Genomic DNA, 15,997 nt, shown 5'->3' on the forward strand with positions numbered 1-15,997 from the left:
TAGCGAAAATCAGACCTGAAAAAAATCAGGCCTGTACGGGATTCGAACCACAGACCTCTGCGATACTAGTGCAGCGCTCTGCCAATTGAACTAACAAGCCAACTGGGAGCAGGCCGTTAAGTTGATTCGTAATAAATCCGTAAAAGTGATAAATCAGATACAATGAATATATGAAGTTCGTATATTTTGGGAAAAACAAGGTCACGTGGTCAATCTTACAGCTCACTCAGTTTCACGTAAACGCAGTGTTAAATCTCTCTATTATTCATCGCCTGAGGGCTTGGCTGGTTGGGGTGTGAGCCGAAGGATCTTAGTTTCGCCACAATAAAATTGCTCTGATCCCCCAACGCGGCTGTGTGATATCTTTGTGATCTCCCCCCCCCCTCCCATCATGGTCAGTTAATAGCCCATTTCCGAATTACCCTTGGCCTCTTTTTCAAAACGAGGCCTGGTGCTCAACCATCCTTGTGAAAATGAGTTTAATTTGCATGTGAATGAAAACTAATTATGCTATGAAAGGATGAGCACCAGGACTCGTTTTGAAAATAAGGCCAAGGGTAATTCGGAAATGGGCTATTGGAAATCTATTTTCTTTAGTTCCACCGTTATACTCTTGTTGGCGACGACGGATCCCCACTCCATCCCCCCTGGAAACTATGTGCTCCCCACCTCAAAAATAAAAAAAGAGTTTGACCCCCTGCGATAGTAACTAGTCCTTAAGTCTAATTGAGTTTTACTTTGCAGGGTCTTCGAGCGGAACTGTATTATTTTACGCAATCATCAAAATTATTATTTCGACTTCTTGAGTCCTTACAAATGGAAACGATCTTGGACCTTCTCGGCGACCATTTTTGCAATAGCTAGAGAAGAAGTGGCCCCAGGAGAGGGTGCATTTCTGACATGCAGCACTCGGCTCCCTATGTCCCCTACTCCTCCGTCAAACACGAAATCGTCTACCAAATTTCCTTCACGGTCCATAGCCTGGGCACGAACTCCTGCTGGTCCTCTGTGATTGGTTGAGAAAAAAGACAGATTTTTGACAAGTTCTGATTTGGATCATTGAAAAACGATAAGAGGTAAAGTAAAGACGTCGAGTGCAAGGAAGAAGAATACGCGTGGAAGAAACGCGCGGGGAGTAGGAAGCGCGAGAGAGAGACGCGGTAGAAACGTGATTTCACGAAACGATTGGGTGTCATTAATGACAGGCGGTATTTCATCAGCGTTATTCTTGTTTTTCAGTGTCTCTCACCTCTCAACATCTTCAAATTTCAGGCTCGGAACGTATCGCTGAAGCTGTTTAACTTGAGCAGATATGATGATACCACGATAATACTCCCCGACACCAAACGTAAAGTACTTAAACATAAGTTTTCTTAGACCCCTAGAAAACAAAAAAATTCATTGGTTAATTCGGAGTTGGTTCATTCATCAGCGTGCGTTAAACGTTTGACTTCTACGAGCGCGTAGCATCTTATTTCTCCTTACATGATCACCTGCGAATGAGGTCACGACATCAAAGGAAATGTTCACAAACTAAAGCAGCCGTTTCCTACACAAATTCTCCTTGTCGGTACAATCGGAAATGTATAGGGAACAATGTGGAGGACTTGCCTACTGAAAAGTTAATCGATATTTGGGGCATAAAAGATGCGTCAGTTGCTTGTGGAACAGCCGAGAGCGACCTGGAGTGCTCCACAAACTCCTCAATTGATTTCATCAGACGAAATTACTGTGTTTTAAGGTCTTAAGGATGCTGCATTCCGTAATGTCGATGGAAAAAAATGACGCGAAATTTGCACGAAAAGAAGGAAAGCATACACACCGGTAACCCAGGGCATCTACCAAGTCCTTCATATTGACATCTGTAAGTTTGTATCCTTCCCTGGCAAATGCTAAAACAGCGTTAGGCCCAAGCCACACGCTACCGTCAACTCGCGGAGTAAAGTGGACCCCAAGGAAAGGAAAGTTGGGGTCTGGTACCTAGAAAAACATCAAATTAATCAAATAAGTGGGGTCTACTAGACTTGTGTAAACTGGCCTTAGCTAGCCATGAGAAGGACTGGTGCTTGAGCTTCCCTGGACATTATCTGCCACTACTCAACAGAGTGATCAGCATCTAATTTCTTCTTACAGTAATGCGACTGAATCATTCATGAGAACCACGAGAATAAACCTCAGAAAAGCTTTAAAAAGCTCTTAAAATGCTTGCCTGCCTTTAAAAGCACACACAACCCACAATTCCTCTATTCGCTGCGACGAAGGGCTAACGTTCGAAACGTCAGCTTTTGTAATCGTTACGGCCAATTTACCATTTCAACTTTGTTGATATATCCAAATTATTTCAAAAAAGCTTTGATTGTTAAACAAATTCTCCTTGTAAGTACCGTACAAAATGTATAGAGAACAGTATGGAGTATATGCATACTGATGTTAAGGTAAAAGGGATTAACACTTCTTCCCTTTACCACTCTTAATTCAAATCTTTCAACCACTCAACCATTGGAAAATTTTAAGACAAAAAAAAAGCACTTCCATATGTCAGAACTTACTGACCAGAACAGTTCATTCATTGAAAAAATGTCAGGCAAGGTCCACTTTCCAGATAGAATTCTAAAATTCTTCATTTTAGATTGATTTAGTACCATTAGCCACTGGAACTCACTGGATAGATGTTTCCCTTAACTAAATGACTCTTCTCATCTTTTAACCTCAGGTATTCTCCTCGGAATGGAACAATTCTTGGATCACTTTCACAACCAGACTTCTCTGCCAGGCGATCTGAGTACAGGCCTCCACATGTCACAACATAGCGGCAACTAAGGGGAGACTGGGAAGGAATAAAAAATTCATATGCAGTATGCGCAATGCATATGCTTCCATCTCTGTTAGGTGAATAGTTTTGTGAATATAATGATGTTCACAATGTGAACGCATGAAAAAAAGAAGGAGGAAAAGGCAGTATCTTACAACATTCTTTCCAAGTACTGTAACAGGATGAGTGTGACCTGCCAAAAAAAAAGTTGCTAAAACTCAGCATTTTGTATTAGCATGGCAAATTTGTACAGATCTGTACTAATTTCAAATATTACCTGCTTCTTTTTCCTGAGATCGACTGCTTTCAGGACTACAAGTGAAATCTGTAACCTAAAATGAGCAAATTAACCTTTTAGTCCTTTAGAGTGACTAGCATTTTATTTCTCCTTACAATATCACCCCTGAATCACAAAATAAGGTCACGAGAATAAAGGACATGATCACCAACCAAAGAAGCTCTTGATTGTTAGACAAATTCTCCTTGTCAGCAACCTAGGAAATGTATGGAAAACAGTAGGGAGAAAATATATACTGGTGTTAGGGTGTACAGGGTCAACCAACTATGCAATTTTTCTTATACCTTACTGTAACAGTCAACTGAAATCAAAGTGGCATCATGGAGAACTTGTGGTTTCTTTGTGCATATGTGCATAATGTAGTTAGGTTCAAAGTGATTGCATCAAAAGCCAATGATCCTGTGATTCATGAAACAGTAATGAGTGTCATACCCACTAAAGTCCACCCAAATTGATCCACCATCCGCCATGTTTAATAATCAATCTACCATTTTGATGAGATGCATGCTCTCCCTAGGCTTTTAAGGCCATGCTAAAGCCACAAAATCTGCTCATATTTCCAATGCTTCCATATCCACGAGCAAAAACAATGAAAACCTTAAAATCAGCACAACTGTAGATAGGCTTTACTCTTTACACCCTAACATTGGTATGCATATTTTCTATACTGTTCTCTACACATTTCCTAAGGTGCTGACAAGGAGAATTTGTTGAACAATCAAGAGCCTTTATAGTTGGTGACCAATTCCTTCATTCTCATGGCCTTAATTTGTGATTCAGGGAGGGATATTGTAAGGAGAAGATACCAGATGCTAGTCACTCTTAAAGGGTCAAAAGCATGTTGCAATAATTAGCAAATACAGTCCAGCATATCTTCTTACCTCATAACCAGTATAGATATCCCCGCCCACCTTCTTGAAGTCTTCTCCATAACTTCGCGCCACCTCTGCCCAATCAACTATCCCAGTATTTGGTGATAAGATGGCAGATACACCCTTAAAAAAAATTCACCAAACACAACATATAAATTTTCTCTTCCACTATTAGGTATTCTGTAGCAAATGAAGACAAGAGGCTAAGGAAAAAAATTTACTAGAACTCTCGATCAGAAAAACAATGTTTGTACACTAAAAAGTGTTCCAATATTGTTAACGTGAAGAGAAAAAGATGCCCTAGTGCACTAATTAACAAATGGTAAACACCACAGCGTACACTATTGAGTTATGGATGCACGCGGGAGGTTGCTAAGCACGAAAGAAGCGTAAGAGTCGCTCGAGGCGATAGCCGAGAGCGACTCTAGCTTCTCGAGTGCTTAGCAAACCTCCCAAGTGCATCCATAACTCAATAGTGTACGCTGTGGTGTTTACCATTTGTTTTATAACATAACATTGATACATTGTAGCTAAAGAGTTCCCTTTCATTTAACAAATCTTACGTGACCAGAAAAAACAAGCGCGCACGGAAAAATAGTCTTTGCATTTGCTCACGTCAGCAGCGTACACCCATGGGCAAATGGGGTACGCTAAATTGACCAATCAAAGCGCGCACTTTACTTTGGTTATGTTATAAATTTTAATTTTAATCACTCAGGTGAGGGGATACTGACCTCACAATATGGTTCAACCTCCTTGATTTGTTTTGAGTCTAAGATTTTCAGGTCTTTTACCCCATTTTCTAGGCCTCTTTGATATAATTTTTCAAGTTGAGGTAGCTCCTTCTTTTCCACAGCTACAATTATCTATAGATTGAAGTAAAGATGAAAGTTGGTGATTTTTTTTTTTTTTTTGGTCATTCCATTCCAAGCAATGATAGCAAATCAAAGTGCAGATCCAGAAAAATATTTATACCATTCAGAAAAAAAGAAAATTATTACATGAGACAGATATGACAGCTAGAATAAATATGGTATCGGTAAATATTGAATAAATGAACAACATTCACCAGGCAATAAAAATATCTATATCACCTGTGAACACAAATAAACTACAAGTTAGAGAAACAAGGTGAAAGAATGAATGGATGGACACACAACCAAGAAAACAAACAAACAAGCCCTCTCCCTATCACTGTTGCAAAAGAGGATTTTGCCAGATACAGAATCAATCAAGCTAGGTTGACATGTTTTGGTCTGGCAGAGTAGACACCTCTAGGCCTTTAACCCCTAGGAATGTCTCACATCTAATTTCTTCTTCCAATATCATCCCTGAATTACTCACAAAGGTCATGAGAATGGAGAAAATGATCACTAACTAAATAAGCTCTTGATTATTAATAAAACAAATTCTCCTTGTCAATACAATAGAAAATGTATAGAGAACAGTATGGCGAATAAAGCATACTGATCTTACCATGTAGAGAGGTTAAACAAAAAGACAAAATTAGTACCCTTTTCATCCTTGGCTACATATTAGTTATAAAAACCAAGAAAATGAGGGATTTTCTGAGTCTTTATCATTTCTCAAACATCAAAAGCATACTTTTCCACACTTCTTATAGGGGATATTCTTTTCATCGCAGTATTTGTAGCTCAGGTCCAGTCCTTCCACACACAATTTAGCCTTCAGGGAGCCTGGGGTGTAGTATATACCACAGTGAATGACTCCACTGTTTTTTCCTGATTGATGAACAGCTAGACACACAGAAGAAAAGCATGTTAATTGTAAATTTAATATCTGAGTGTAAATTTAATGGACAATATATGTGCACTTGAGCTTAAAAAAATGTGCCTGGCTACAGGTGGAGTTTCATCATTTATGAAAGGGAAAAAACAAAAGAAGTCCATCTTTTTTTAAATGAACACAATAACAAGATATGAGAATGTACAAATGACACATCATCCCACTAAAAAGTAGTAAAATGTGAATTTTTCTATCACAATGTCTAATTACAAGCATGACACTTACACAGTCTCATAAGTGCTTGAATCAGGCTGCCGATAACCAATCCCATTTAACAAATGGTAAACACTACAGCATACACTATTGAAATATGGATGCAGGTGGGAGGTTGCTAAGCACGAAACAAACGTTAGAGTCGCTTGAGGCGATAGCCGAGAGCGACTCTAGCTTCTTGAGTGCTTAGCAAACCTCCCAAGTGCATCCATAACTCAATAGTGTATGCTGTGGTGTTTACCATTTGTTTTATAACATAACATTGATACATTGTAGCTAAAGAGTTCCCTTTTATTTAACAAATCTTACGTGACCAGAAAATACAAGTGCATGTGGAAAAATTGTCTTTGCATTTGCTCACATCAGCAGCGTACACCCATGGGTAAATGGGGGACGCTGAATTGACCAATCAGAGTGTGCACTTTACTATGGTTATGTTATAATTAACAACAAAACTGATTCACCCAGTACCTCCCTTTGGGACATTGACATTTTACAAATTAAGTATCCTTTAAATTGCTTGATGATGTGCAGAGCATGAAAAATGGAGTGTGGAAAGATATTTTCCTTATAACCCCATACTACTTTAACAACAACAAACATATGAAACATATGTGTGAACTGCGGTTATGAGACGTATATGAGAACGATCCTTCGCAGTAAAGCACTATTTGAGCAATAGTGAAAATCAGACCTGAAAAAAATTTCAGGCCTGTACGGGATTCGAACCACTGACCTCTGCGATACTAGTGCAGCGCTCTACCAATTGAGCTAACAAGCCAACTGGGAGCAGGCCATCAAATTAATTCGACATAAACCCGTAGATGATAAATCAAACAACAACAAACATATGAAACATGTGTGAACTGCGGTTATGAGACCGCTATATTTTCACTATTGCTCAAATAGTGCTTTACTGCGAAGGATCGTTCTCATATACGTCTCATAACCGCAGTTCACACATATGTTTCATATGTTTGTTGTTGTTTGATTTATCATCTACGGGTTTATGTCGAATTAATTTGATGGCCTGCTCCCAGTTGGCTTGTTAGCTCAATTGGTAGAGCGCTGCACTAGTATCGCAGAGGTCAGTGGTTCGAATCCCGTACAGGCCTGAAATTTTCTTCAGGTCTGATTTTCACTATTGCTCAAATAGTGCTTTACTGCGAAGGATCGTTCTCATATACGTCCCATACTACTTTAAAACAAAGCTGTAGCTCCAAAGGCAATCTATTGTTTTCGCAATTTTTTTATTTATCCAAGAACTGTATACATAATGAGGGATGGGGCTGTGTAGAAATCTTGATCAGCAGTGAGTGATTTTTTTACACTTACACAACTCATTCTCTTTTTCTACAACAGCAAGCTTCAGTGTGGGATGTCTATGGATCAGTTCTCTCGCTGTCGCCAGACCAACAATTCCCCCTCCAACCACAACCACATCATATGATGCCTGAGTGGCAATACATCTGTGAAAATCAGAATTTAAGGAGCCATGAAACAGTTGTTTTTTTTTTTTTTGTATCAGCTTGAATTTTACCGAACTGATTCAAGAACATCCTTTGCAATCCATTATCAAAACCTTGTCCAATTCCTTCTAACGTTCGGGATATTCGCCGGTTTCTCGAGCCCTAATAAGTCCTAATGCGTTCCTCAAGTCTTCATAATTTTTAACAACTGTTCCCGATTGGTTGCTTCGATGAAAAACAAAATGAACTATTGAAACTTATCATCTTCAAAACAAAACTGCTACTTCATTTTTTCGCTTTTAAGCTCGGCTTAATCGCTGAATTTATCATAAATACTTTAGACGTCCAAGTACTATCGAGTTACCTTTGCATCCGATGTCTGAAAACAATACTTGTCGTTTTCCTGAGGTTTCGTATTAAAATGGAGTTACCTCTTCCAAGCATCTTAATATATGGTAGCAATAAGCGAATTTACATGATCGTTATTTCAAGACTGCGAACCCATTAGGGAATCCATCAGCTCCCTAAATGTGTGTCAACTTTCGTCAAATTTAGTCAGGCGTTCTCTCTCGTCATAGCCTGGGTACGAGAATGGAAAATGTAGGCACAAATGAAGTGAAATATAAGAAAAGTCTAAAAGTCATCCTAAAAATCGTTCTTAAAAGAGGCTCTAGAAAGAAAATACTTGGACGAACTCGAAGATAGGTGAAGCTGAGCCGAAGGAAAGAAGCGACCAGAATGAATGTCGAAAGATAATTAATTCGAAAAATTGTTTGCGCGCAAACATTGGCCGTGACCAAAGCCGGGACGGTTATCAGTATTATCAGTTGCAAGTTTTGACAATGCCATTCTTGTTCACGAGTTATTTTGGTTCGATCTGACTTGGTATCCTCAGAGCGTTCCAAGAGTGCTCTAGGTGAAGGGGAATCAACCTCATGTATCATCGTATCAAACTCTGGAGGGTTGTCCAATATAATACTAAAAAGATTTCCTACTGAGCGACCCATGGTCACCTTGTAAGTGACCGCATTGCAATCATTGTTATGGAGCAACTATGGATAAGATAAGAACTAAGGAAAATTCGTTAGGGTATGTGTTTCATCATCTTTCTGTTAATCCATTGTCACGAAGCACTCAACTAAAGAGATCAGTTATATCAAAAACTTAAGAAAAAATGTCAAATACATTGACAAACTTACATTCAAATCTGGAAAAAAATACATTTATTGTTTGAGGCATTTCCTAAGTAGTGTTTACAAAGAATGCAACACGATCAAAAAAGTTTAAAGGCTCGTTCGGGAATTCTCAAGAGAAAAGTGTTCATCGTAAAATCAAAAGTAAAAAAATTGCTTGTCTTCTGAAAAAGTAGAAATTTATCTGTTGTATTAAGCAGTAACTTACAAATTTACTATTTGCATATTTTACAATATAAATTATGTTTCTTGCTCGACAACTTGTCCTCACCGTTGATTGGAAAAGAAAAAGAGTAACAAAAAAAAATTAATTATCAAGAACGGGTGACGAAGGCATTGTTAAATAAACGTATAACAACTTTGCACAGAGATATTCTTCATTCACATTAAGAAAACTTTCATTTTTACAAAACATCGTTGTAAACCTATCAATATATTACATTTTAAAAAATACACGACCTTGCACACATAACTAATTCTCTATTTTTAAAACACACATTTGAAACACTTTTTACAGTTTACCCTAATTTGCACGTAGTCAGAGCTTTGATGACCTGTACAAAATGCGAAAGTTTGTGATTGGCTCCATGATTCAATAATTCGCCTCACAACTGTCACTCAAGCACTATTAAATCTAGGTCAGTCCAAAGCCTTTGCAATTTTCAATTGCCACGATCAAACGCTCCTTCAGCTTCTCTCTAGTGCTGTACTCAGGCAAAAGAAGCCTGTTAAAACACGTTAAAGCTGCCGGAAGTCTGTCAGAGTCTTCTCCATGGCGCTGCACGATAAAAGTCAAATTAACTAGCCCTTTGAGGGGCACTCGGTCACTACCAGTGACAAACATGAGAAACGCTTTCTTCTGCTCCAGAGTCATCTCATTAACAACTTTCCACAGCAGTGTGATTGTGGGATGACTGTGGTTGTAACCTTCTTCGTAAGTGGCTGCCACTTCAAGCTCGTAAAAATCAATCACAGGGCACCCACAGATCAGAAGTTCCAGCTCGTCAGGACGAAATAGTGTCAGCACTTCGCCTCCACATACCTGAAACAAAACAAAAAAACAAACAAAAAAAATGAAAAAAGAAAAAATTCACTTCGCTTTGTGACTGGTTCAGAAGACTCGCGCCACTTTCTCTCAAACAATCAAATTCAAAGCTAAAACTGATAGGGAATTGTGTCTCCCCCTTTTTCCTGAGCGTCATGCTGTTTGCTTGTTTTTACCTCCAATTCTCATTGGCTGCCTGAGATATTTCCCTTTCTTCTGATTGGTTGTTGTGATTACTTTGGCTTTGGTTTTAAGATACTTAGTCGAAAAGCTCTCTAGCCGAGGTAAAAAAACTTGAAAAATTTCTGTGATAAATTTACATCACAACATTTTGCTGTAGGCCTTTCTGATTGTTTACGATGCTTAAAGCGACAAAATGTTGTCTAAGTAGGATGGATCTAAGAAAAAAAGATAGCTGAAATTCCTTTCGACGACTTCTGACTTTACCTTCTTCCTTCGACTACTCATGTGGCTTAATTTTCTTGGTCATAAACAACTTTTTTCTCTCTCAAATAACTACATACCTTGTGAAATCCTCGTGAAAATGCCTGGAACTGCCTCTCAATACATTGGACAAGAAGGTGATTAACATACAGAGAGACAAACTGCTCTCTGTTGTTATTTGTAACAGAAATGTTTTCGCCGTTTGGTAGAAGTTCTATACTTTGAAGATTTCCGAACTCACTAGAAGAAACCTGTAAAAAAGTTACAGAAAAGGTAAGTCCTAATTTCGGCTGCGGCTGTAACTGTTACAAACTGCTTATTACACTTAGTAATGATTCTGTACAAAATCTAAACCAATCAACGCAAAGATTCACAATCTTTAACCAATCAGAAACTATCGTGACTTGGCTAACGCGCGTTCTTCCCGCGCTTCGCATCAGTACAACGTTCCCTGGTGCTCCTTGACTGCTTTTAAATCGACAAACGTGACGGAATCCACTAGTATAGCGGGCCTGCAAGTAGTCTAACGCGAAATTGTCACAAGCTTCTCTTGTAAAGAGAAAACATTACATACTTTCAGCATTACCTGAAACGTGTAGCAAAATGTGTCCTCTACATCACCCTCGAACTGCAGTAACTCCATTAAACTTCTGGCAAGAGAAGGCTGTATGCTCATCAAATCATGTAGGTCCAATTTCTCTCCTTGAAGCTTCTTGTAAATCACAAGAGGAAAGTGCACATCTAATATGATACCATTGTAAATTGCCAAGCCAAGAAGAATTCCAACCAGTTCAAATTCCTTCTCTGATTCAAGAGAAGAGCTGTTTAGCCAAACACAATGTGTTTCGTCAATGTTAGTGAACATCCCATAGCCTGGATAAAAGGGAAGAGAAAGCACAAAAAAAAACCATCATTGTAACAAACCCCACCCTACTGGTAAATAAAATACACTTTCTACACATCATCAATCTGTATTGGTGGTTTTGCTCTTTTTTTTTTTTTTTCCTGTCACTTCAAACTAAAGGATCAGGGGTGGGGGTGAGTCATAAAGTCCATTAATTTGCCAGTCTGTGAGTCAATCAGTCGAGGCATCAGGCAGCCAGCCAGTAAATGAAATAAAGGGGGTTAGCTTCTAAAGAAACTGTGGTGCTGAATCAGTAGAGGTCAATCATTCAAGAAAATTTGGTTTTATCAAAATGTTTCTAAAGCCCTTCATCTTTGGCTGTGATGAAGAGCTAGTGCTCAAAATGTCAGCTTTACAAACTCTATTCCGGAAGTGAGTGAGTCATCATGTTACTGATTCCAACAGCTAGAAACAGAAAAAGTAGTTAAAATGTGACTGAAACAAACAGGGTACATGTACAACCATATCTACCAGGATCAAAGATAGCTTCGACGATCATGTGAAAGAATTCTTTTTGCAGTCCTCCCATATCTAGCCCTTGTTCTCCTCCACCGACATACTTAATCTTCAGTGGTTTCTTCAAGTCAAATTCCTGCAGTTGGAGAAAAAATAAAATGGAACAGTGTATTAATGCATACAAAATTTTCAGTGGTCTTAATAAATGAGGTGACCAAATGTTAGGGTTCCATTACTCCATTTATTTCATAAAAACACTACCACAAGAAAACAATTAAGGCAATTACCTTGAGGTTGATCTGATTTAATGTATCCTCAATCAAATTATCTCGGCGAACTTCCAGTACAAGAAATGGACACATAGCAGATTTGACAGCATCTTCCAACTCATTGGTTTTCTTTTGTGCCTCCTCCCACAGTCTCTGTGCTTGTTGCACACGGGCCTGATGGACAATTGCATTTTGATACTCCACTCTCATCTGTGACACAGCATCAATTTTCAGAACTCTCACCTGAATTATGAAAATGCAGGACTTAATTAGTGCTTGTTCCCATGGAAACACAAAATCATATGACAAAAATAGGAGGATAAATCATGTGTACTGTATAGTACTATAATCATTTTCTGTACGGCAAAATGATTTTTGAACAAAGTAGGTTGAAACTATTAGGTATCAGGAAATATTCCAAACTTTCTGTTGTAACTGATCAATACATACAACAACCAAATTAAAAAACCTCCTTCCCCCCCTTAGATAAGTAAGTAAGTAAGCAAGTAAGTAAGTAAGTAAGCAAGTAAGCAAGTAAGTAAGTAAGTAAGTAAGCAAGCAAGTAAGTAAGTAAGTACTAAGTAAGTACCAAGTAAGTAAGTGAGTAAGTAAGTAAGTAAGTAAGAAGTAAATAATTAAGTAGAAGGTAAAGGGTTTATTAACAGTGTTTCCACTCTTCACCTGTCACTAACTAACTAAATACCTTATAGAATCAACTAAAACCTATTTAACATTTACAATCATAAAGTTAAAACAGCAAAACATTCCAGTCTGTATACACTTAAAATTAAACTAATTAAAAAATTACTAAAGGCATGCCTTCGCCCGGTTTTTTTCAAGTATTTAAAATAAACGCAATGTAAAAATATGCAAGTCATCACAGGTTTTCAATTCCTTTGGTAGATTATTAAATAAAACGGCCGAGGTGTCTTGAAAGGTCCCCTTTTCTAAAGGAACCTGTAGTCAAATACAGTCTGATGAGTGCAGCTCTCTACGTATAGGGACTCGTTGTAAGTTCAGATATGTTGGCCACTGTTTAAAATAAAGATAAACTTCAGGTTAAAAAGAATTTGGCACAGTTTGATCCATATGTTGTTTGGGCATTGTACCTACATCGAAGACGTATAAAATAATTTGACCTGAAACACATCTGACCCTTCACACCCAAACATTAGCATTCACTTTCTCCATACTGTCCTCTTTACAATTCCTGTGGTACTGGACAAGGAGAATTTGTCTGACAATCAAGAGCTTTTTGAGTTTGTGATCATTTCCTTTATTCTCCTGACCTTAACACTTGATCCAGGGGTGAAACCATTGGGAGAATCTAGATGCTGATCACATCTATTATAAACTGATGTGTTGTGTCTCTTATAATTTACTAACAGATCATGCTTACAGTATCATGTCACTGGGTTTCAAGTTACCTTTGAAGTTGGGTCAAGTAGAAATGGAAAATCAAGGATAGATAATTTTTGACCACTGTGCAATCTGGAAAACAAAAAATAACAGAATTTTCCATGATTATTATATATCACTTTCTTATGTCAGTCAGTTATACTACATAAACATTCTAATACTGTATGAATCAATTAAGAATTTTATTTTCATCCTATAACTTCCATGAGTGACCAAGACAATTTCTCCTTTGAATATCAATATAAAATCCAAGAGGCAAGTGATGAGAATAAAGAAAAATATAAAATAGGAGAATCACAACAAGTTGATCCAATACCAAAATCTCTAGACTTATATCATAAGAATTGAATGACAGACAGTTAGGAGAATTAGTAATGAGATTGTGGGAGTGAAAGGGTTAAAAAAGCAGCAATTGCATCACACTTAGCAAGTACCTATTAGATTCCTGCAGAGTTCTCCAGTGCTCATATTCTTTCTTGAAATCCATTTTCAGTGAGAGATCTTCATTGTAAAAGTCAGACAGAGGGACAAATTTCTCTTTTCTTTTCTTGTTGAGTTGATAGCAGGTGTCATAGAGTATGGCTAAAGTTTTACAAGCTTCTAGCAGGCGTGGCTTGCTACACTGACCCAGTGACACAAGGCTGCTAAAATATGCTTGGAAAACCTGATGGTCGGGGAAATAATATGTTAATGATTTAATACTGAAAGAGTATCAATCACCAATTTAATACTGTCAAAAAAAAAAAAAAGACAACACAGAACTGAGCTGAATTGTCAAGGGGAGATAACCTGAGCAAGTATTTTTTGCTATTGCCACAGCAAAATAAAAATTGTCTCTGAGAGGTTCAACTTATTACATGTATATCCCTATTAATGATCCAGCAAAAAGAGACAAGTAATATCTCTAATACATCCTACATGTACGCATATTATTGTAATTCTCAGAGCTACAGCCAAAACAAAAACCTCTTTGCTCAACATACCTGAAGAAGGTGCTTGAAGGAATCCATATCATAATAGGATAAAATCTTGATCAAAGCTTTCCTTGAATCAACTGGTAGATTACTTAGCACCAAGCACATTTTCCACAAGAGTGCTTGAGAGTCTTGTACAAGTGGATTCTCCATCAAAATGACCAGCTGTGCAACTTCGTCCGAGTTTATAACCAAAGTGTTCAGTTTTGTGAGGTGAATCTCTAAGGCATTCAAAAATGGCTGAATAAATGTATGCTGAGGCTCTAAACTTAAAAGGAGTTTGTATGCTTCTCTTACAGCAGGGACATCCAGAGAATCATGATGTTCCCCTTTGGCAGTCCTAAAACTATCATTCAGAGCTTTGGATGAAGTAAACACTGTCCTGATAGTGTTTATGAGAAAAGCTGCATCTTTGCATTGATTGTAGTTTTCAGCCGAGGATTCCAACATTGGTAGTGTTAGATGAGTTAACGAGAACTCCTGAATGTGACCAGATGACATTTCAAGGGCACACTCTTTTTCAAACTCTTCTAAGTCTATGACTTCATTTAGTGAGCTATTTGAGCTGAACAATTCTGGTGGCATTCCAGGAAGGGCATGATCAGACATTAGATTACCTGACATATTAACTTTGGAAAATTCTGTGTCAAGATTAAAAACATGTCTTTTTGGTTCCTCTTTGACTTCAACTGTTTGCAAATGAGTTACTTTCTTACTAACTTCCTCAGAAACTAGAGATTTACCACCAGAAGCAACAGGTGTTTCCTTGTCCACAACACTGTCCTTAACTTTATTCCTAGAACTTGATACTTGATTTTCCCCAAGCCTCTTTGATTCATTTACATTGGTCGAAAAGTTCGAGCTTTTCTCAGAATTTCTCCTCTGCGAAAATGGTTGGAAAAGTGTTTGGAACGGGGTGGTTGAAAATAAACAGTGAAGAAAAGGCCTGGGTTTGTTTGCTTCCCCTTCGAACAGCTTGGCCGGCAAAGGTCCTGTCTTTTGGTTACTGGGAGTACAAATGTATTGTTTGTTTCTTGTGGCTAATTCTATACTCATGATACCAGCAACATCAGGGGCGAGCTTGACTCCCCCTTTGTTGGAGAAACAAAACTTGTTTTGACAGCTCTCGTCTCCACAGCCTTTCGTGAGCTGTCGAAAATAACATTTCACCAGCTCTTCAAAATGGCTCTTGGCGTCGGCGTAGGACGAGTTCGGTTGATCATAGCTTCGCTGCGGCATTGCTTCCTTCAGAGAAAGATTGGAGTCTGAAATAGCGGCCAGATTACTGGCACTCAAAGTCTTTGCGCTTGCTTTCAGTGACTGTACATTAAGTTGCGCCAAACTGGAAAATCTTCGCGAGCTGTCCAAGTTTAAGCTTGCCAGTGATCCGCTGAGAACATCTTTTCGAAGCTTTGGTTGGCTAGCATGTTTTTTCAGCTTGTTGAACTTAGTTATGGAGTCCCCAGACTGCAGAGAATGTCTTTTTGAATGTGCCATTGGAATTTTCGGAGGCCTACCTGAGACTACTGCGTGACCGCCCAAAACTTCGTCCATTTCAAGGCTGTGCACCTCGTTTTCCTCCACGAAAAAACAAAAGGAAATTAACCTAAAATCAAAAACATGAAAAAGTTCGAAGTCTTTTGAACGTAGCCTTCTAATTGTAAATTTTTCCACTTTCGAAGACGTTTTAACGTTAGTCATCTGTCAGTAATTCCAGAACAAATACGCCGCCATTTCGTTACCGTGACGACTGTAACAATGGTCAGAGGCTTCCCTCGGAGTATGGTATCCAAATATGGTAGCCGATGCCTTGGCGATTTTAC

At 38.4% G+C, this 15,997-nt stretch overlaps 2 protein-coding genes across 2 annotated transcripts; both read right to left on the minus strand.

Moving 5' to 3' along the window:
* Positions 1-167: 167 nt before the first annotated feature.
* On the minus strand, positions 168-8,028 carry LOC111341504 (L-2-hydroxyglutarate dehydrogenase, mitochondrial). Its single transcript, XM_022948488.2, has 11 exons — positions 7,835-8,028; positions 7,337-7,470; positions 5,588-5,739; positions 4,717-4,848; positions 3,992-4,105; positions 3,090-3,144; positions 2,968-3,005; positions 2,663-2,827; positions 1,823-1,980; positions 1,250-1,381; positions 168-1,006 (listed from the first exon to the last, which is right to left on the minus strand). Exons 1-11 carry the CDS (start codon positions 7,912-7,914, stop codon positions 811-813), a joined length of 1,356 nt encoding a protein of 451 aa, XP_022804223.2. The 5' UTR covers positions 7,915-8,028; the 3' UTR covers positions 168-810.
* Positions 8,029-8,676: 648 nt separating this feature from the next.
* Positions 8,677-15,925, minus strand: LOC111341506 (ubiquitin-protein ligase E3A). Its single transcript, XM_022948489.2, has 8 exons — positions 14,184-15,925; positions 13,635-13,864; positions 13,209-13,272; positions 11,800-12,024; positions 11,528-11,648; positions 10,739-11,025; positions 10,233-10,403; positions 8,677-9,705 (listed from the first exon to the last, which is right to left on the minus strand). Exons 1-8 carry the CDS (start codon positions 15,873-15,875, stop codon positions 9,298-9,300), a joined length of 3,198 nt encoding a protein of 1,065 aa, XP_022804224.2. The 5' UTR covers positions 15,876-15,925; the 3' UTR covers positions 8,677-9,297.
* Between the last annotated feature and the right edge of the window lie 72 nt (positions 15,926-15,997).

This window comes from Stylophora pistillata, chromosome 6, assembly GCF_964205215.1.
Source record: "Stylophora pistillata chromosome 6, jaStyPist1.2, whole genome shotgun sequence".
NCBI classification, from domain to species: domain Eukaryota; kingdom Metazoa; phylum Cnidaria; class Anthozoa; order Scleractinia; family Pocilloporidae; genus Stylophora; species Stylophora pistillata.